The 23,853-nt window shown below is 36.5% G+C and overlaps 1 protein-coding gene across 6 annotated transcripts in view; it reads right to left on the reverse strand.

The window, feature by feature from the left end:
- LOC106996136 (uncharacterized) overlaps positions 1 to 23,853 on the reverse strand; it is an 83,153-nt gene that overhangs the window by 6,956 nt on the left and 52,344 nt on the right. For 4 of the 6 annotated variants that reach the window (XR_013398004.1, XR_013398010.1, XM_077946256.1 and 1 more), the window contains one exon: positions 11,692 to 12,356. The exons of the other annotated variants lie outside the window; for them this stretch is intronic. Coding sequence is in view for 2 of the 4 variants with exons in the window: in XM_077946256.1 (XP_077802382.1) it covers positions 12,308 to 12,356 (49 nt within the window). In the remaining 2 variants the exon portion in view is untranslated. Of the gene's footprint in view, positions 1 to 11,691; positions 12,357 to 23,853 lie in introns of those variants that run through there. 6 annotated transcript variants of the gene reach the window in all.

The following is a 23,853-nucleotide window of genomic DNA, read 5'->3' on the forward strand; positions in this document are numbered from 1 at the left end:
TTTGGAAAAACCATGAGATTAGCCAATTATTTGAATATTGTAAGGTATTGATCAGTTTAATCAGAAAAGAAAAGGTACAGGAACACTTCCTACGGTTCCAGAACAGTGAACTTCCCAGGCTGAGGGTTATTTCATAAGTTGTAGTATGCCATCAGAGCCTATATGTGTGATCCCGAATGATGAGTCATCACCAGAGGAAGATGAAAAATCTGTGTTCTGTATTTGTGTTGACACCACATTTCAGGTCAAAGGCTTTGCATCCAGACCATGCACTCTAGCATCCTAAGTCCATGGCTGCTGTGGCAATGGCTCTTTTCACACGAAAAAGGGAGGGAGAAAACTGGCTAACTCCTAGACTCTCTTACTGCCGTCAGACCAGGGACCAGGGAACCAGTGTCTTTTCCCTAGGGTGAGGATTTAAAGCATCTTCTGGGTTTTCAGATTCTGCAAAGAAAAGCTTTAGAGGAAGACGCTGGGTCTTTGTGAACCCCAACCTGTCTTTGAATGACTGGGTTCCTCAGTATATCTACAGACTTCAGTAGATCTACAGACTTCTAGTTCTTTTTGGGGTGGTGGTGACTCTTGATGTTTATTGTCTGGGTCTGGTCTGCAGCACTTGGGATGCCTCCAGGCTCTGGAGATGGATTACAAGTCATGCATGGAGACTGTACATGCTACACCACTTCTGAAGCCTCGACCTCTATCAAAGGGCATTTCGGTATGGCCTGAGATGGGAGTAACCTCTCTTTTCAGCTGTGTCAAGTTCTTATGCCATGTTCTTTTTGTTTTTTCCTCATAATACAAGGCCAAGCACATCTGCAAAACGGCATTGCTGGAGGAGGTTCAAGAGCTGGAAATCAAGTCTCCAGTCCTGGCAAAAGCAGTGCTGTGGAACAGCAATGGAAAGAGGTAGGGAGCTTCATCCCGATACTTACAGAACACAAATTCTCCTTGTCCCTTTCCCTGTTTTTCTTTCTATTTATACATTTTTTCCCCCATCTTGCTTTTCGATAGGAGCACAACATGCTGAGTTTTAAGCATTTTGGTTATTCTCAGATTTAAGTTGCACTCTTTCAGTGGCCGCATGAAATCTGATTTTTCTGGGTCACTGGGTCTGTCCCTGGGTAAGACTGTGGGTTTTATTGGGTTTAGAAGTGAGCAAAACTACCCATGCGCACAAAATCAATGTCATAGCATTATTATCTTAAGGTGGAAAGGTCCAGGTTTAGCAGGATTCCACAGAGGAGTTAAAGCTAGGCCTTTGGATTTCAGATCCAATTATTGTTCCCAAGAATGAGTATCTCACATGAAGGTTTGCATGTGAAATAATTCATGTTATTATTCATTTAAATCTTCTTAATCCCACTTGAGCATATCTAGGGGTTGCTTTTAATTAATTAATATTTTCTGCTGGGGTTGAGAAGGATCATGTGAACTTTTGGAACAAATATTGCTGCTTACGTTGCTAATTGCTCATGAACATCAGTCTGCCTGCCCTTTCCTGCATATAACAGCTAAACTTGTGCATAGTTTTTGTTTCATCACATATGTTAAGATGCTGTTAGAGTGCACTTTGTTAAAATCTCTATACCACCACAGAAAATTTCCCTGGGCCTGAGAGCGATTTTCAGAGTACTAGAAAGCCATTACTGTATTAAGGATATGGAACGTCTAGAATATTCTGAGTATGATTCTATAAAGGCTTAGAAAGAAATTCATAACTAACTTCTAATGAAACAAATATGTAGAAGTCAAACACTTATAGAGATTATCACCTTGTGTATGGTTTTATACCTTTGTGTATGGTTTTATTTGTACCATCTTTTAACACAATAAAGATAAAGCAATTTTTTTGTTGTTAAAGAGAATCCAAAAATTTTGAGAGGCTTTACAAATATAATTTCAATGGATAGTTTAGGAAGAAGACTATGACATATAGTTGAAGTTGTGGGTTTTTGATTATTTTAAGTAAGTAGGTTTATTAAGCATTCATTTTATAGCCCCTATGCTAGCCACTAAAATATCATCAGTCAACAACACAAAAAGCACTGTGTACAATAAGCTTAAAATTGTGAATATGTGGGGATAGCAGGCTGATTTTACTGCAGGTGTATATACAACCACTATATGTGACTAAGGCAGCCACAGGAATGTTCTATCTTTCACATGGTTTAAGCACCGGGCTCAGAACCTACTAGAGTTTTAAGGGCCTACAACATTATTTGAGACCTGAAGAAAATATATTTATAGGCTCCAAAAATTGGGCAGCAGGAAACCTCTGCATAATGAAATAAAGAAATACTTAAAACATTGTAAAATGAGTATCAGTTGTAATAACTGTTAAGCTTAGGAAGCACGAGAAGTTTATCATATTTAGAAACAACTTATAGGCTTTCTTTTATCTCAAGAGTTCTCAAGTATACACAATGTTTGCTGAGCAAGCATAAGTAATTTCTAAGTAAAATGAGAATTTCAGAGCAAAGTTCTAAAACTCCTTGAAAACATTCTACAAGAAAACATTACATAAGTCTGAAATCAGGTGTTGGTCAGCTGGGTTCTTATCAGAAGACTCTGGAAAGTAACGTCTTCCAAGTACATTTATGCTGTGAGCAGAATCCATTGCCTTTCTTGCATTTATAGAACTGAGGTAACCATTCCTTACTAGCTCTCAGCTGTAGGACAGGGGACACTTTTAGTTCCTAGAGGCTTTTATAAGGACTTTGCATGTATCCCTACATCTTCAAGCTACCAAAGATGAGTTTAATCCATCTCATACTTAGAATTTATCTGACTTCCCCTTCTGATGCATGTCTCTTATTTTCTCTTTTGCCACATCTTCCACTGGCTTTCTATCTTCCCCTTCTGCTTTTGAAGGCTCATGTGATTACATTGGATCTGCCCAGATAATCAGATAATGCAGGATAATTTACTTATTTTAAAGTCAGCTGACAAGTAACCTTAATTCAATCTGCAAAGTCCCTTCACAGCAGAACCTACATTTGTGTTTCATTGAATTACCTGGGGATAGGGAACTGGGGGTTTCTTGAGAATTCTGCCTACTACAAGAAGATATTCTGGGTTCCTCTCTTTTATATAGAGTGTTGTTTCTTTCTCATATTTTAAAATTCCTCCTCTTAGGTCCTTAATCATTGAAAATACTTATCTCATACTCTTTGTTTGCATTTCTGTTTTCTAAGACCCTTGTAGGGCTGTCTAAATGTTTTTATCTGTTAATTTGTCATCATAGGGATTGGTTCCTTTCATGTTTTCTTATTTTGGATTGTAAATTTATGTTTCAGCCTGGGTTGAGGATATGTCCCTTTAAGAGAGGTTTTGTGTTTACTCTACCACCTATGTTGATTTATTGACTCCTTACGTTAATTTAATGTTTGGAATTTATCAAACCAGGCACATAGTGTAAATTCAAACCCTCAATCTATTTGAATGCAAGTCTGTTTGGCTATACATTTTAATAGTATGCTTTTTCCCTCCTTTCCATAGTATAGAACAAATTGGACACACTTCATTATTGTCTCCCAATGCTGTGGTTTTGGGTTTTGTGATTTGTGTGCATGTGCGTTTGTGTTTTTGTTGTTGTTATTAAATGTTCTACCCTTCCACTAAAAGCGTACCCCTTTGAAAGTCTCAGTCATATGAACACTGTCTGATCAGTTTCAACCTTCCATTCATTAGAAGCATGAAGTCTTTTTATTTTGAACATTAAAACCAAAGTTCATGCATTATTGAGACAGGCTAACTTCTCCAAGGCAGCCTGTTTGAGCTTTACGTTTTAAGGTTTCCATTATATTTCTGACTCCTAAAGATTTTCCTCACTGTCTTGTGGACTCAGGTATTCATTTTAGGTAATTTTAATTAGGATAGTTTTTAGGTTGTCTAGTTTGCCTTATTGCTGGAAACAGAAATTCTTTCAGTGATTTATTTTTCAAACAACTTCTTAGTGACCTCTACAACTACAACTCCACTCAAGTCAGGAATGACTTTCACATTGCCAAGACAGTAAATATTTTGTCTTCATCTTAGGCAACATTTCATCAAAATTGTTTTCATTGAGACATTCTGGTTGGAAACACATTCTAATATTTTAATTTTTTTAAATTTTGTAACAGTGTGCTTAGTTTGGCTGTCCTATTCTTTCTTCCTTTATTTAACTTTTATTTTTTCAGGACTACATGTGCAGGTCTGTTATATAGGTAAACTAGTGTCATGGTGATTTGTTGCACAGATTATTGTATCACCTCATGTATTAAGCCTAGTACCCTCTTTTTTCCTGATCCTCCCTCTCATCCCACTCTCCACCCTCTGATAAGTCCAAGTGCTTCTTGTTCCCCTTTATGTGTCTCTCTGTTAACATTTAGCTCCCGCTTATATTTGAGAAGATGTGGTATTTGGCTTTCTTTTTCTACATTTGTTTGCTAAGTAATACAATCTCCAGCTCCATTCCTATTTCTGCAAAGGACATAATTTCATTCTTCTTTATGTCTGCATAGTATTCCATGGTCTTAATATTCTGACAATTTTTAGTTTTCCCATAGCTTTATTGTATCTTAAATTGTATAAAAATTCCTTGAGCATTTGCCTTTCTCAATCCACAATTTTTACCAGATTTCAGTATTTAAAATATTTGGTATCCAATATGACAATAACTACTGAAGTGATCTCCCAGACTCTACTCTTCTGTTGTCTTTAAAGGCATTGTCCACGCTGCAGTCAAAGTGATTACTTTTTGAAGCAGAGTTTCACTCTTGTAACCCAGACTGGAGTATAGTAGCACAATCTCAGTTCACTGCAACTTCCACCTCTGGGGTTCAAGTGATTTTCCTGCCTCAGCCTCCTGAGTAGCTGAGATTACAGGTGCCCAACACCATTTCCAGCTAATTTTTGTATTTTCAGTAGATACAGCATTTCACCATGTTGGCCAGGTTGGTCTTGAACTCCTGATCTCAGGTGATCCACCTGCCTCAGCCTCCCAAAGTGCTGGGATTACAGACATGAACCACCATGCCTGGCCCAAAGTGATCTTATGGATACATGAGGTAGAAAGAAATCATGAAGGCAAATAATGAGGGTTAAAGAGTCCTTGACAGAACTTCCCTTCTAACAGAAAGCAGCCCAGAAAATTATTTTCTTTTCTAACAAAGAGCAGCCTGAGAAATTGAGCTGCAGACATAGATAAGCAAGCTGGAAGCTTGCATGTGGGAATTGTGGCAGCTATGCCAAGAGAAAAGGGCTACCTGGGGGGCATGCATGTTCAGCATGGAGGCTCCATCCTCTCTTTTTATTACCATGTTTACAGGAACAAAGAAATGGGCAGCATGGCACAGCTCAGGCAGAGAACCTGCCTGCATAATAAAAGATTAGGATGGGGCAACCAGAAATTCACCTTCTATGCAAATAGCACACCTGATCTAACCAGTTTTTCATGTTCTATGTAAATCGGACACTGCCTTCTCACCAGCTGATCTTTAAAACCCTGTGTATTTTGCCATGGACAGGCAACCCATTTTTCCAGGACAACTCTCTGCAGCAGAGAGCTATTCTCTTTATTTGCCTATTAAACTTCCACTCTTACCCTCCCTCTTTGTGTGTCTGCATCCTAGTTTTCCATGGCCATAAGACAAGGAATCTTGGGTGTTACTCCAGATGTGGCTGTTTCATTGTGGGGCTCATCCAGAATCCAAGGTAGATTCATCAGAAGAGTTAAGTATAGGAGTGGACCCAACTCTCTTCTTGTATTTTGAGGCCTTCTGTCCTCAATTTTAAATTGTAAAATCAGACTTAAAACTGGGGCATTTGATGGCCAGTTAAGAGACCATTATGATTGTCACCACTCTCAAGACTCAGGTGACAGACTTGCTGGGGACTACTGAGCAAATCCCCCAGTGCCTTCAAGGGTGCTGGGAATGTTGGCTCTGTTTTGAACTGGGTGACTTTCACAAAGAGCCTACTGTCATGTGGGGCTGAAAGAGATCCAGAGGTAATTGACAGTTTCTGGCCACGGCTACATCCCAAGGTTACCTGAAGGCTTCTGGACTGTTACTCTTCCTGCATCTTACTGCCCACTGGGCATCAGCAACAGAATCTCCAATTTTTTGCATCAAATATTTTTTCTTTCCTCTCCATGACCACCATGTCTCCTGTTCACTCTCTATATGTAATGCTGCAATAATTTTTCCAGTTAAGGGAAATAATCCTGTTAGGCAAGATCAGCAAATGCCATAGTAACTGGGAATATAGCTTAAGGGATTGCCACTTTTGTGATTTTTCTAGGAACAGAGGGTCTTCCCTCCCCCAACCAGTGAACATCTTTTTCTCTATGCCTTTTGTCTGGAAAGCACATGGTATTTCAAGACCTACTACAGCATCACCTAGTGTAATAGGAATCTTCTCCAAGAGGTACCTTGTCAGGCCTTTGCTGAAATACTGTACTTTCCCAATTCTACTCCCGTTATGCACCCCTCAACTATAAACCAAGTATTGGGCCCCATCTGTGACTGGGAAAACTCAATAATGAGAAGGAAGATCTCTCCCAAAACCAAATTTTGTGTCAATAATTTCCCATCAGCAGAAAAACTGCACTGACATTCAGTTCCTGTGGTTTTTAAGGCACCTATTCTACCTCCAATTAGAAAGATACTTAACTAATAAGGGAATTTTATGTAGCATGGATGTTAACCAGAACCAATGCATAAGAATAAATACTTTAATCTGGTGTATAATAACAAAATATAGAATGCAACCCAGTAATCTCCTTCCATTAAGAGGCCTTGCCCACATAAAACTGTTACATAATCTGTCCTGAGAGCCATCTATTGGGAAGTCATGCAGATCACAGAAGTCTAGAAAGTCAAAGGGAAATCACCAAGAGAGGACTAAAGTTTTATTGGTGAGTGTGACTAATCCCATTGCTTAACTCCTCTGGATCCATGGCTGAGGGTGATGGTGGCATTCACCTTTCATGGACGCTGGGGCTCAGGGAACCAAGGAAGGAAACAGTTGAAGGGATGCCCCCATTGTTGTCCCCTTCAGCTTGGGTCATTCCAAAAGAAAGGAAGGAGACTAAAATGGAATGCCTTTTTCTCACCTATCTTTCTAGATGGGTACCAGACTATCTTCAGCCTGCATTCCTCTGGAGTTCATTCTGAAGCACTGGGATTCATATGACCCCAAGACTTTGAAGAAAAAGTGGCTCATTTTCTGTTGCACAAGGGTGTGGCCTTCTTACCATCTTGAACTACTTGGCTTTGAAGGGAAGCCTCAATTTTAATACTATCCAAAAATTATATCATTTCGGCAGATGAGAGAGCAAATGGTTCCAGGTTTTCTATTCACAGGTTTTCTTTGCTCCATGAGACAACCCAGATTTTTGCAATTATTGGACAATTGACCCAGCTGGTTTAGCAGTCATATCAGGCAGGCCCAAAGGGAATAACTCTCCAAAACTAGAAATGCAACTACTAGGAGAACCACCTGAGAAAGCTATCGAGTGTCCCAGCCCTTCCTGTCCCCCTTACTCAGGACCCCCTCCAACCACATCATAGGCTCCTCCACTTCCACCATCTTCAAAACTCCCCACTCCTCCAGCTTTGCTCTTGCTCATATAGGAAATGGCCAATGAAGGTGATATCACTAGGGTTCAAGTTCCCTCCTCATTTCAGGACCGTAGGCAAATAAAGGGAGACTTAGGCCAATTTTCTGATGACCCTAATAGGTATATAGAAGCCTTCCAAATTTTAATTCAGGTGTTTGACTTCTCATGGAGGGATGTTATGCTGCTCCTAAGCCAAGCTCTAACTGCTGCTGAAAAACAGGCAGCTCTGCAGGCACCAGAGAAATTCAAAGATGAGCACTATGTCTCCTACAGTAGGCCAAAAAGCAGAAGAGAAAATAGGTAAGACCAAAAAAAAAAAAAAAAAAAAAAAGGGGAAACGCTAAGGCTAGGCATGGTGGCTCACACCTGTAATCCCAGCATTTTGGGAGGCCAAGGAGGGTGGATGATGAGGTCAAGAGATTGAGACCATCCTGGCCAACTGGTGAAACCCTGTCTCTACTAAAAATACAAAAAGTTAGCCAGGTGTGGTAGTGGGTGCCTGTAGTCCCAGCTACTCAGGAGGCTGAGGCAGGAGAATCACTTGAGCCTGGGAGTTGGAGGAGATTGTAGTGAGCCAAGATTGTGCCACTGCACTCCAGTCTGGAGACAGAGTGAGACTCTGTCTCAAAAAAAAAAAAAAAGAAAGAAAGAAAGAAAGAAACACCATTCCCAATAGAAAGAGAGGAAGTACCTCTTGACAACCTTGATTAGAACCCCAGTAACTCCACAGATGAATGGAAAAGAAAACACTCTTTAATGTGCATATTGGAGGGCCTATGAAAAAATTAGTGCCAAACCTCTTAGTTACTCTAAAATGTCCATGATAGACAAAAACCCAGATGAGAATCCCACAACCTTTATGGCAAGGCTGAGAGAGGCACTAATAAAACTCACCTCCTTATTTCCTGAATCAGTCGAGGGGCAGCTAATTTTAAAGGACAAATTTATTACACAGGAAGCTTCTGATATTAGAAAGAAACTGTAGAAGCAGGTATAGGACCAGATACCACCTTGGAAAACCTCTTGAGGATGGCCACCTTGGTATTTTATAATAGGGACCAGGAGGAGGCCCAGGAGAAAGAGGAAAAACACAGAGAAGGACAAAGGCTGTAGTAGCTGCTTTACAGGCTTGCAAAATCCAGGATCCCCAAGGTGCATCTGCTAGTTGATACCAATGTGGCAAGTCAGGGGCATTTTAAGAAGAATTGCCCAGGCAGCAAGAAGAAGCCACCTTGACCCTGTCCAGCCTGTGGCAGCAGCCACTGGAAATCTAACTGCCCCCAGAGACGGAGTTCACCAGGTCTAAAACTGGTTTCATCAAAAGTCCAACAGGACTGATGGGTCCCAGGGCTCAGACCCCCAGCTCCAGTGGCTAAAACTGCCATTATTGCTCAGGAGCCCTGGTGATACTGGAACTTGAAGGAGGGAGGCTGGACTTCCTTCTGGACACTGGACCAGCAGTCTGTGGTGAAATTCAGAGTCCTCTGGACCTCTGAAGCAGAGAGCTATTTTCTTTCTTTTGCCTATTAAACTTCTGCTCTCACCCTCACTCTTTGTTCTATGTCCATGTCCTAGTTTTCCATAGCTGTGAGACAATGAACCTCCAGTGTTACTCCAGACAATGAAGCTGTTTTATTATGAAAGCATACTTCTGATTATGCAGTTCTGTCTTTAAATGTTTTAAATGGCTTTCCATTAGAATGAAATTTAAAAGTCCTTTATGGCCTGAAAGCCTACACCAGTTGACTCCTAACTTCATCTGTGAGCATCTTATTTCTTTTCTTACTATACCATAATGACTGTGTCAGCTAGAGTTGATTGTTACATTAGTCACAGAAATGAATTCTGTGCAATTTAACCAAAAAGGGGGAATTTATTGCCTATTTATGTTTATTGTTGAGAAAAAAAAAGTCTGTCTCATAATTCTGGAAAGACAGAAATAAGCCTGGTTTTAAGAGTTAGATGAACAAGAATTAGCCAATAGCCTTCATTTTACTACCATTGGACTAACATAGGTATGACCATTTTCTGCTCTTTTGAGTACACGTTTAAGATTGAAACAACTAAAAGAAACTATTAGTGTCTTGGCATGGGTCACATGTTCACCCATGGGACAAGAGGGTATGAAATGTTGGAGGTACAATTCACTGATAGAAAAAAATTGCTATTTAGGAAAGACATGAAAGGAATTCTGAGTAAGTGAAAACAACAGAAATTGTTTCTAAGGATTACTTATTAGTTGATGTGTTACTTTTTCAGAGATGCCTGCTCTAGACTGTTAATCTCAGTGGTTACATTTTAAAATTCTGTCAAAGCACATTTTACTTTTCATCATAATATTAATATGTGTATGATTATTTGATCTCTATTTCCTTCACTTTAAGTTTCATAAATGCAAGAATAACATCTATTTAGTTTTGTTTTTTTTTTTTGTTTTTTTTTTGTTTTTTTTTTCTGAGATGAGTCTCGCTCTTTCCCCCAGGCTGGAGTGCAGTGGCATGATCTTGGCTCACTGCAAGCTCCGCTTCCTGGGTTCATGCCATTCTCCTGACTCAGCCTCCCAAGTAGCCGGGACTACAAGTGCCCACCACTGTGAATGGCTAATTTTTTGTATATTTAGTAGAGATGGGGTTTCACCATGTTAGTCAGGATGGTCTTGATCTCCAATCTGCCTGCCTCAGCCTCCCAAAGTCGTGGGATTACAGGTGTGAACCACCACACCCGGGTGACATCTATTTAGATTTTGGAATATTTTTGCATCTATTATTTTACCTAGGCATAAAAGGCACATGTGATAGAATACTGTAAAATAAAGTTAATTATGAAAAATTTTACTGATGCAGTCAATTAAATGATGTTAAGATATTTAAAATAATTTTATAATCAAATAGAAAAATGTGCATGTTAAAAATAAAAAGAATTGAAAATTCTATAATTGGTATAGGCAATTATATAGAGGAAAACAAAACCAGAAACTAGGCACTAAAAGGCTTGAAAAACACTTTATCTCTTTTTCATTTATGAAGTTTAGTTTTGATAGATATAGAATTCTTGGTTGGCCAGGTGCAGTGGTTCATGCCAGTAATCCCAGCACTTTGGGAGGCCAAGGCGGGTGGATCATGAGGTCAGGAGATTGAGACCACCCTGGCTAACACAGTGAAACGCTATCTCTACTAAAAATACAAAAAATTAGCCTGGCATGGTGGCAGGTGCCTGTAGTCCCAGCTACTCAGGAGGCTGAGGCAGAAGAATAGCATGAACCCAGGAGGTAGAGCTTGCAGTGAGCTGAGATCACACCACTGCACTCCAGCCTGGGTGACAGAGTGAGATTCTGTCTCAAAAAAAAAAAAAAAAAAAAAAAAAAAAGAATTATTGGCTGAGATTTATTTTGTTTCAGGCTAAAAGCAGGAGGACCCCAGTCCCTCTGGTTTGTAAGGTTTTTGCTGAGAAATCTGCTATTAGTCTGACAGATTTCTTTTATAGGCTACCTGATACTCTGTCTCACAGCTCTTAAAATTCTTTCCTTCACATTGACTTTTTTCAGACAAACAAGTGCTGAGGTAATTTGCCACTAACGAACCAGCACTACAAGAAATTCTAAAGGGAGTTCTAAATTTTAAAACAAAAGCTCGATATACACCAGAATACAACTTCCTTAAAGCATAAATCTCACAGGGTACTGGGGGAACTCGCCCCCAATAATTCAACGTTATTTCACATAGGTTCTTTTCTACTTCCCTTAGTGTCAGCCGGTCTGAGAAATAAAGGGAAAGAGTACAAAAGAGTGAAATTTTAAAGCTGGGTGTCCAGGGAAGACATCACATGTCAGCAGGTTCCATGATGCCCCCCAAGCTGCAAAACCAGTAAGTTTTTATTGGTGATTTTCAAAGGGGAGGGAGTGTACGAATAGGGTGTGGGTCACAGAGATCACATGCTTCAAAAGGTAATAAAATATCACAAGGCAAATGGAGGCAGGGCGAGATCACAGGACTGGAGCAAAATTAAAATTGCTAATGAAGTTTCAGGCATGCATTGTCATTGATAACATGTTATCAGGAGACAAAGAGTTTGAGAGCAGACAACCAGTCTGACCAAAATTTATTAGGCGGGAATTTCCTCATCCTAATAAGCCTGGGAGCACTACGGGAGACCAGGGCTTATTTCATCCCTTCTCTACAACCATAAAAGACAGATATTCACACAGCGGCCATTTCAGTGACCTCCCCCTAGGAACGCATTCTCTTTCTCAGGGCTGTTCCTTACTGATAGAAAGAATTCAGCAATATTTCTCCCATTTGCTTTTGAAAGAAGAGAAATATGGCTCTGTTCCTCCTGGCTCTCAGGCAGCCAGACCTAATGGCTGTCTCCCTTGTTCCCTGAACATCACTGTTATCCTGTTCTTTTTTCAAGGTGCCCAGATTTCATATTGTTTAAACAATTTGTGCAGTTAACGCAATCATCACAAGGTCCTGAGGTGACATACATCCACTTATGAAGATGACAGGATTAAGAGATTAAAGACAGGTATAGGAAATCACAAGAGTATTGATTGGGGAAGTGATAAATGTCCATGAAATCTTCACAATTTATGTTCAGAGACTGCAATAAAGACAGGCGTAAGAAATTATAAAAGTATTAATTTGGGGAACTAATAAATGTCCATGAAATCTTCACAATTTATGTTCTTCTGCCATGGCTTCAGCCAGTCCCTCCGTTCAGGGTCCCTGATTTCCTGCAACAACAGGGCCTATAAAACAATAACACAATGAAAAAAACAAAGTGTCTAGGTAACACTAACAGGATTAATTGAACAGTACCTCACATCTTAACATTAACATTGAATGTAAATGGCCTAAATGCTCCATCTAAAATAAATATAGAATGACAGAATATATAAAAACCCATCAACCACATATCTGCTGTCTTCAAGAGAGTCACCTAACACATAAGGACTCATGAAACTTAAGGTAAAAAGGTGGAAAAAGATTTTCCACAAAAACAAAAACCAAAAGCAAGCAGAGGTAGCTATTCTTATATCAAACAAAACAAACCTTAAAGGAACAAAAGTCTGCTGCTTTAAGGTCTGTATTCTTTTTTATATTTAAAAAAAAGACAAAGAAGAATACTATATAATAATAAAAGGATTAATCCAACAGGAGGTTCAGTATCTTTTTTTGTTTTAAAAAAAGACAAAGAAGGATACTATACAATGATAAAAGGATTAGTCCAACAAGAAGAGATTACAATCCTAATTTATAGGCATCTAACACTGGAGTTCCCTGATTTATAAAACAATTCCTACTATACCTAAGAACTGAGATAAACAGCAACACAGTAACAATGGGGGACTTCAATACTTTACTGACAGTGCTAGACAAGTCATCAAGACAGAAAGTAAAGAAGAAGCAATGAACTTAAATTACACTCTAAAACAAATAAACTTAACAGACATTTACAAAACATTCTTCCTCAAAACTGCAGAATATACATTAATCTCATCAGGACATGGAGAATTCTTTAAGATATACCATGTAATAGGCCCAAAAAAAACAAGTCTGAATAAATTTAGAAAAGTCAGCCAGGTGCGGTGGCTCAGCCAAGGTGGGCAGATCACAAGGTCAGGAGTTCGAGAACAGCACAGCCAGCAAGGTGAAACCCCATCTGTACTAAAACTACAAATATTAGCCAGGCGCAGTGGCAGGCACCTGTAATCCCAGCTGCTTGGGAGGCTGAGGCAGGAGAATTGCTTGAACCTGTGTGGCAGAGGTTGCAGTGAGCCTAGATCATGCCACTGCACTCCAGCCTGGGCAACAGGGTGAGACTCCATCTCAAAAAAAAAAAAAAAAAAGAAAAAAAAAGTAGAAAAATCACAATGAAATAAAACTGGAAATTAACTTCAAAAAGGAACCCTCAAAATTATAAAAATAAATGGAAATTAAATAATCTTCTCCTGAGTGATGTTTGAGTTAAAAATGAAATCAAGATGGAAATTTAACAGTTCTTTAAAATGAATGATAATAGTGACACAACTTGTCTAAACATCTGGAATACAGCAAAAGTGGTGCTAAGAGGAAACTTTATAGCATTAAATCCCTACATCAAAAAGTCTGAAAGAGCACAAATAGACAACTAAGATCACAGTTCAAGAAACTAGAGAAACAAGAACTAAACCCAAACAAAGCAGAAAACAAGAAATAAGAACAGAAGTGAATTAAATAGAAACAAAAAAATACAAAAGATAAATGAAACAAAAAGCTGTTTTTTGAGAAGATAAACAAAATTGATAGACCATTTGCAAGATTTGTCATGAAAAGAAAAGAGAAAATCTAAATAAGCTCAGTTAGAAATAAAACTGGAGATATTACAACCAATATCACAAAAATTTTAAAAAATTATTTAAGGCTACCATGAACACCTTTACATGTACAAACTAGAAAATCTACAGAAAATTGACAGAATCCTGGAAATATACAACTCTTTTAAATCAGTAAGAAATAGGAACCCTGAAAAGCCCAATAACAAGCAGCGAGATGGAATCAGTAATAAAAAGAAAGTTGCCAATAATGAAAAAGGCTAAAACCGAAGGGATTCACAGCTGAATTTGATTAGACATCCAAAGAGGAATCGCCACTATTTCTACTAAAACTATTCCAAAAGACAGAGAAAGAGGAAATCCTCCCTAAATTATTCTGTGTAGCCAGTATCATCCTAATAGTAAAATCAGGAAAGGCTATAACAAAAACAGACAACTACAGAACAATGTCCCTAATGAACACAGATGCAAAACTTCTCAGCAATATACAGCTAACTGAATTCAACACACCTCAAAAAGATAATACATCATGACAAAGTAGGTTTTATCCTAGGGATGCAGGGATGGTTTAACATATGTAAGTCTGCCAGGCACGGTGTTTCATGCCTGTAATCTCAGTACTTTGGGAGGCCGAAGTGGGTAGATCACGAAGTGAAGAGATTGAGACCATCCCGGGCAACGTGGCGAAACCCCATATCCACTAAAAATACAAAACTAAGCTGGGTGTGTTGGTGAGTGCCTGTAGTCCCAGCTACTTGGGAGGCTGAGGCAGGAGAATCACTTGAACCTGGGAGGTGGAGGTTGCAGTGAGCCAAGATCGTGCCATTGCACTCCAGCCTGGGTAACAAAAGCAAAACTTTGTCTCAAAAAAAAAAAAAAAAAAAAAAAAGAAACAAACAAAATATGCAAGTCAATAGATGTGATACATCACATAAACAGAATTTTTCTTTAAAGTATGATCATCTCAAAAAATTCAGAAAAAGCATGTGATGAAATTCAGGATTATTTTATGATATACTTCAAACAAATAAAAGCCATTTATGACAAACTCACAACCAACATCATACTAAATAAGAAAATTTGAAAGCATTCCCACTGAGAACTGAAACAAGACAAGGATGCCCACTTTCATCACTTCTATTCAGCATAGTACTGGAAGTCCTGGCCAGAGCAATCATACAAAAGAAATACATAAAGGGCATCCAACTTAGAAAAGAGGAAGTCAAACCGTTTCTGTTCACTGATGGTATGATCTTATACCTAGAAAACTTGAAAGACTCATCTAAAAAGCTTCCAGATTTTATAAGCAAATTCAGGAAAGTCTCAGGATACAAAATCAATGTACACATTGCTATACACCAAAAACAATGAAGCTGAGAATCAAATTAAGAATTAAGAACTCAATCTGTTTTACAATAGCTGCAAAAATAATTTTAAAAATAAAATACTTAGAGGCCTGGCATGGTGGCTCATGCCTGTAATCCCAGCACTTTGGGAGGCCGATGTGGGCAGATCAAGATGTCAGGAGATCGAAACCATCCTGGCTAACATGGTGAAACTCTGTCTCTACTTAAAATACAAAAAATTAGCTGAGTGTGGTGGTGGGTACCTGTAGTCCCAGCTACTCGGGAGGCTGAGGCAGGAGAATGGTGTGAACCCGGGAGGTGGAGCTTGCAGTGAGTAGAGATCGTGCCACTACACTCCAGCCTGGGCGACACAGTGAGACTCCATCTTTAAAAAATTAAAATAAAAGAACTCTACAAGGAAAATTACAAAACACTGTTGAACGAAATAATAAATGACACTAACAAATGGAAACACATGTCATGTACATAGATGGTGACATGGTTAGGTTTGTGTCCTCACCCAAATCTCATTTTTAATTATAATTCCCATAATCCCCATTTGTCAAGAAAGAGACCAGGTGGAGGTAATTAGATCATGGGGGTGATGTCCCCCATGCTGTTTTTGTGATAGTAAATTCTCATGAATCTGATGGTTTTATAAGTGCTTGGTAGCTCCTTCTGTGTTCATTCTCCCTCCTTCTGCCAAGTGAAGAAGGTGCCTTGTTTGTTTTGCTTCCCGTTTAACTTCCACTGTAATTGTAAGTTTCTTGAGGCCTCCCAAGTCCTGTTGATCTGTGAGTCAATTAAACCTCTTTCCATGATAAATTACCCAGTCATGGGCACTTCTTTATAGCAGTATGAAAACAGGCTAATACAGATATAAAAAAAATTATTGAGAAAATGACCATACTGTGCAAAGCAATCTATAGATTCAATGTAATTTTTATCAAAATACCATAACTCTTCTTCTCAGAACTGGAAAAAAAAAGTATTCTAAAATTCATGTGGAACTCATTAAGAACCTGCGGAGCCAAAGCCATACTAAGCAAAAAGAACAAATCCGGGGTCATCACATTACCTGATTTCAAATTATAATACAAGGCTATAGTTACCAAAGCAGCATGGTACTGGTATAAAAATAGGCATGCAGACCCATAGAACAGAATAGAGAATCCTAAAATAAAGACAAATACAACCAACTGGTCTTTGACACAGCATATAAGAACATAAATTGAAAAAAGGACACCATATTCAACAAATAGTGCTTGAAAACCAGCAAACCACACATAGAAGAATGAAGCTAAATCTTCATCTCTCACCTCATACAAAAATCAACTTCTGATGGATCAAAGTCTGAAATCTAAGACCAGGAACCATATAAATTCTAGAAGATAACATCAGAAAACCTCTTCCAGACGTTGGCTTAGAAAAATAATTTATGACTTAGATCTCATAAGCAAATAAAAAATAAATAAATGGAACCTAATTTAAAAGTTTCACGGCAAACAACAACAACAACAATAATAATAATCAGAGTAAAGGGACAACCCACAGATAGAAAATCAATAACAATAATAATAACAATAATAATAATAATTAAAGGGACAACCACGGATAGAACTATGCATATGAGAAGACTAATATCCAAAAACTACAAGAAACTCAGACAAATTAACCAGACAAAAACAAATAATCCCATCAAATGTAGGGAAAGGACATGAACAGACAATTTTTAAAAGAAGATATACAAACAGCCAACGAACATAAGAAAAAATGCTGAACATCACTAATTATCAGGGAAATGCAAATTAGAATCACAGTAAGATACCACCTTACTCCTGCATGAATGGCCATAATTAAAAAGTTAAAAAAAATAATAAATATTGGCATGGATGTGATAAAAAGGAAACACTTTACACTGCTGGTGAGAACATAATTTAGTACAACCACTATGGAAAGCAGTATGGATATTCCTTAAAGAACTAAAAGTAGAACTACCATTCAATTTAGCAATCCTGCCTCTAGGTATCTACTACCCCCCCAAAAACTAAGTCATTATATGAAAAAGGCACATGAACATGCATGTTTAGAGCAGCACAATTCACAATTACAAAGATATGTAACTAACCTAAGTGTCCATCATCCAAGGAGCAGATAAAGAAAATGTGATATATATGTACCATGAAACACTACTCCCCCATAAAAAGAAGCAAAATAATGTCCTTTGCAGGAACTTAAATGGAGTTAGAGGAAATTATTCTAAGTGAAGTAACTCAAGAATAAAAAAACAAATATTGTAGGTTTTCACTTAGAAGGGGGAGCTAAGCTATGAGGATGCAAATGCCTAAAAATAAAATAATAGACTCATATTATTCTAATATCTGGAATCTACAAGGAACTCAAATCAGCAAGAAAAAAGTCAATAATTGCATCAAAAGGTATGCAAAGTACACGAATAGACAATTATCAAAAGAAGATACTAAAGGAGTCAAAAACATATGGAAAAATGCTAAACATCACTAATCCTAACCCAAGACAGAAGGTTGGGAGGCAGATAAGAAATAAAAAACATATTGGGTACAGTGTACACTGCTCAGGTGATGGGTGCACTAAAATCTAAGAAATCAACACTAGAAAGCTTATTCATGTGATCAAAAACCACCTGTACTTCAAAAACCATTGAAATAAAAATAAAAATATTTAAATAAATATATAAAAATAAAAGGTTTGAAAATATACCAATATATGAAAAATATTTGTGGATAATTTTCCATGTATTTCAAACTTTTAATAATGAGTATACATCATTTTATAGATCATGGCCAGGGAAGCAATATATGAGTACAATTTTTCATCTTCATGTAAATGTAGAGATACATAAAAATTAGTTAATATTAGCCTAAGGAGGTTTATAAACACCTATATTCTATTGAGACGATTTAGTCTCAAGAAACTTAAATTTTATTTTGCTCTTTCTTAGTAATGAATGCATTCATTGTATGGAAATGTATCACCCGGTCTTGAAAGAAAAAGCCAATGATAAAGAAGGTTGGAATCTTGAGTTTATTCATTAGTTGTCACAGAGAATGGGGCATTAAAGCAAATTAACAATATAAAAATTTTTGTTATGGGATATTATATTCTGTTTATTTTAAAGTTGCTTAGATTTGAACATTATATTTTTTGTTTTTCTTTTATTGACACATAATGTTTTACATATTTATGGGATACATATGAGTATTTGTTACATGCATAGAATGTGTAATGGTCAAGTCAAGGTATATAGGATATCTATAATTTTGAATATATATAATTTCCATGTGATGAGAACATTTCAAGATCTCTCCTTTAGCTACTTTAAAATATACAATATATTGTCAACACAAGTTGCCCTAGCCTTCTCCTGTACATTAAAACTTACTTCTTTTCCATGTAAGTGTATGTTTTTGCCCATTCACCAGCCTCTCTTTATTTCCCCCTCCCACTCTTCCATACTTCCCAGCCTCTGATATCTATCATTCTATTCTCTATCTCCATGAGATCAAGTTTTTAGCTCTTATGTATGAGTTGAGAACATGTGGTATTTGTCTTCCTGTGCCTGGCTTATTTCACTCAACATAGTCACCTCCAGTTGCACCCATGTTGCTGCAAATGACATAATTTCATTCTTTGTTATGGCTGAATAGTATTCCATTGTGTGCGTGTACCACATTTTCTGTATCCATTGGTTCGTTGAATAAATAGTGGTTGATTTTACGTCTTTGCTATTGTGAATAATGCTGTGATACACATGTGAGTGCATGTATCCATTTGATATACTGATTTAGTTTCCTTTGTGTAATACCCAGTAGTGGGTTTCCTGAATCATCTGGAAGTTCTATTTTTACTTTTGGGAGAAATATCTATACTGTTTTCTATAGTGGTTGTACTAACTTACATTCCCACCAAGAGCATATAAGCATTATTTTTCTTAATATTCTCAACAGCACCTATTATTTTTTGTTTTTTAATCTTAGCCATTCTAACAGGGTAAGATGATGTCTCATTGTGCTTTTGATTAGAATTTCCCAGAGCATATTAAACATTTTTTCACGGGCCTGTTTTCCATTAGCGTGTCATCATTTGAGAAACATCCATTCATGTCCTTTGACCACTTTTTAATTAGATCTTTTTTTAATTGTTGAGTTGAGTTCCTTATATATTCTAAATATTGGTTGTCAGTTGAATACTTTGCAATATATTCTCCTATGCAACATTTTGTCTCTTAACTGTTTTGATTATTTCCTTTGCTGTGCAGAAGCCTTTCAGTTTATTATAGTTTCATTTTGTCAATTTTGCTTTCAGTTGGTTGTGGTTTTGAGGTCTTAACTATAAAATCTTTACCTAGACCAATGTTCTGATTTTTTAAATGTTTTCTTCTGGTAGTTTTATACTTTTAGGTTTTATGTTTAAGTCATTCATCCATCTTGGGTTGGCTTTGTGTATGGTCAGAGATATAGTTTCATTATTTGCATATGGATATTCAATTTTTCCTAGCACCATTTATTGAAGAGGGTATTCCTTCCCCAGAGTACATTCTAGCTGCCTTTGTTGAAAACTAATTGGCTATAAAAACATAGGTGTAATACTGGGTTCTCTATTTTGTTTCATTTGTTTTGGATCACTTTGGCTATTATGGTTCTTTTTTGGTTTCATACAAATGTTAGCTTTCTGGGATTTTTTATTTCTATAAAAATAGTGTTATTTTGACAGCAATTGCATTGACTCTAGATTTCTTTGGGCGGTGTAGTCGTTTTAATGATAAGAATTCTTTCTATCCATGAGCATGAGATTTCTTTGAATTTGTTTATGACCTCTTCAATTTCTTTCATGAGTGTTCTGTAGTTTTCTTTGTAAAGATTTTTCACGTCTTTGGTTGAATTTACACCTGGGCAATTTATACAGCTATTGTAAACAGGATTGCCTTCTTGCTTCATTCTTTTGACTATTTTATTATCAATGTATAGAAACAGTACTGATTTTTGTGTGTTGATTTTGTATTCTCCAAATTTACTGAATTTGTTTATGAGTTCTTTTTTTTGTTTTTTGATGGAGTCTTTCTCTTTAGCCCAGGTTGGAGTGCAATGGCATAATCTCAGCTCATTGTAACCTCTGCCTCCTGGGCTTAAGTAATTCTCCTGCCTCAGCCTCCCAACTAGCTGGGACTACGAGACTGTGCCACCACGCCCGGCTAATTTTTGCATTTTTGGTAGATACAGGGTCTCACCATGTTGGCCAGGCTGGTCTCGAACTCCCAGCCTCAGGTGATCCACCCACCTTGGCCCCTCAAAGTGCCGAAATTAAAGGCATGAGCCACAGTACCTGGCCTTGTTTAGGAGTCTTTTGTTGCAGTCTTTTTAGGTTTTTCTATAGATAAAGTTATGTCATCTTCAAAGTGAACAATTTGACTTCCTTTTGCAAGTCAATTTGGATGTTTGTTATTTTTTTCTCTTGGAAGATTACTGATTAGGACTTTCACATTCAATAAGATTTGTGAAGTAAATACTCTTGTTTTGTTCTAGGTCTTAGAGAAAAAGCTTTCAGCTTTTGTCTGTTCAGTATATTGTAAGCTTTGGGTTTGTCACATATGACCTTTATAATTTTGCAGAATGATCTTTCTATGCCTAGTTTGTTGAGAGTTTTTAATAAAAACAGAAGTTGAATTTTATCAATTGCTTCTTCTACATTTATTGACCTAGTTATATGGGTTTTGTCCATCATTCTACTGAGGCAATGTATTTAGTGTATGGATATGTGTATGTGACCATCCTTTCATTTTTGGTACAAATTTCACTTGATTATGGTGTATTACCTTTTGATGTGCTTTTGTATTTGGTTTGCTAGCATTTTATTAAGGATTGTTGCATCTACGTTTATTACAGATATTGGCCTGTAGTTTTTGTTGTTGTTTTGGATCCTTGTCTGGTTTGGTATTGGGGCCTCTCAGAATGAATAAAGCATTCCTTTCTCTTAGTGTTTTTGAAATAGTTTGAGGGGAATTGGTGTTCATTTTTTTTTTTTTTTTTTTTTACATAAATTTGGAAGAGTTCAGCAGTTAATTGATCTGATCTTGTCTCTTTTTTGTTAGGAGACATTTTATTACTGACTCAATCTCATTACTCATTGATTAGTTCAGTTTTTTTATTTCTGATTCAATTTGGATAGGTTATGTATTTATAGAAATTCAATCATTTCCTCTAGATTTTTCTGTTTGCTAGCATTTATAATATTCTCTGATTATCTTTGGTATTTCTGTGATATCAGTTGTAATGCCTATTTTTTAATTATGCTGATTTGGTTCTTATCTCTTTTCTTGATCAGTCAAGCTAACACTTTAGCAATATTGGATATATTATTGAATAACATATTTATCATTTCATTGATTCTTTGTATTTCTTTCTTTACTCCCTCTTTAGTTCTTCTCCAATCTTTATTATTTCTTTCATTGTGCAAATTTTGGGTTTAGTTTATTCTTGCTTTTTCATTTCCTGAGCTGCATTGTTAGATTGTTTATTTGATATCTTTCTGCTTTCTGATGTAGATGTTTATTGCTATAGCCTATCTATTCCCAATGCTTTTGCTGTATACTACAGATTTTGATTTAACACTTTAAAAAATGACCATTTTAACTATTAATTGACCTAGTGGTCATTCAAGATTAGGTTATTTAATTTTCATGTATGCATATAGTTTCCAAAGATTTTCTTGGTGTTGATTTTTAGTTGTATTTTATGGTGGTTTGACATATTTGCTATAATTTTTTAAATTTGTTGTCATTTGTAGCCTTTTTTTTAAATGTTGACATTTGTAGTCTGTTATGGAGAATGTGCTAACAAAAACAATGCTTATTCTGCTGTTGTTGGATAAAATGTTTTGTAAATATCCATTGAAATCATTTGGCCTAAATTCAAGTTTAAATCCAGTGTTTGTTTTTTGATTTATTGTTTCAGTAATCTTTTTCATGCTGAGGTGAAGTGTTGAAGTCTCCCACAATTATTGTGTTGCAGTCGATTTCTCTCTTTAGATGTAGTAGTATCTACTTTATGAATCTGGGTACTTCAGTGTTTGGTGAATATATATATTTAGAATTGTTATATTCTGTTGTTGGATTGATTAATGAGTTTCTTTTCTTTTTCTAACTTAAATTCTTGTTTGTGTGACATAAGTATAGCTACTTCTGCTTACTTTTGGTTTCTCGTTGCATTAAATATCTTTTTTCGTGCTTTTACTTTCTCGTCTATATTTGTCTTAATAGATGAAGTGCATTTCTTGTAGGCAGCATAGTCAGATCATGTTCTCTAAATTTATTCACACAGTTTATTCTTTTAAGTGAATAATTTAATCCATTTACATTCAATGTTGTTATTGATGTCTAAGGTATTGTTTCTGTTATATTGTAAATTCCTTTCATATTCTTTGTTTCTCACTTTTTCTCTTATTTTGTCATTGCTCTTTGTTAGTTTTTTGTTGTGGCACTATGAGTCCTTGCTCTTCCTCATTTGCATCTTTGCTTTACCAATGGTTTTTTACTTTTATGTGTTTTCATAAATGTTATCCTTTTTGTTCCAAGTTTATAATTCATTTTATAAATAATTTTCATCTTAATTTATTTGTTGACTCCATGGTCATTAATGTTGTTTAAATTTCATGTATTTGTATAGTTTCCAGACTTTCCCTTGATATTGATTTCTAGTTTTACTCTACTGTGGTCTGAGAAGATACTTAATCTGATTTCAGTATTTTAAAATTTGTTGAGACTTATTTTGTGGCCTAAAATATGGTCTATCTTGAACAATAATCCATGTGCTGATTAGAAGGATGTATATTCTGCAGTTGTTGAGTAGAATGTTCTGTAAATATCTCTTAAGTCACTTGGAATAAAGTCCAATTTAAGTCCAATGTTTATTTATTGATTTTCTGTTAGATAATTTGTCTAATACTCTGAATGGAGTATTGAGTTTCCCAGGTATTATTGTATTGCTGCCTATCTCTCTGTTTGTGACTAAATATTGGTTTTGTAAATCTGGGTGATCCAGTGTTTTATAAATATATATTTATAATTATAGCTTCTTGATGAATTGACCCCCTTATCATTATATAATAACCCTTTTGCTTTTTTTTTAACTCTTTTTGACTTAAAGTCTCATTTACTTGATATAAGTGTAGCTTCTCCTTTTTCCTTTTAGTTTCCATTTGCATGGAATATCTTTTTCCACTCCCTTACATGTAACATGAGTTTCTTATAAGCAGCATATAGCTGGAAAATGTTTTTAAATTTATTAAGCCAGTCTATTTATTTTAAATGAACATTTAATCTATCTACAATAAAGGTTTACATTGATATGTAAGGTTTTGTTCCTGTTATGTTATTGTTTTCTATTTTATGAATTCTTTGAATTTTTTGTTTTTTTGACAGTCATTGTGGTTTGGTGGAATTCTATAGTAGAATCCTTTTATTCATTACTCTTCCTCCTTCATGTAATTGCTTTACCAGTGAGTTTTACACTTTCATGTGTTTTCCTGGTTTTAAATGTTGTCCTTTTGCT

Source organism: Macaca mulatta, chromosome 9 (assembly GCF_049350105.2).
Source record: "Macaca mulatta isolate MMU2019108-1 chromosome 9, T2T-MMU8v2.0, whole genome shotgun sequence".
Classification (NCBI taxonomy): Eukaryota; Metazoa; Chordata; class Mammalia; order Primates; family Cercopithecidae; genus Macaca; species Macaca mulatta.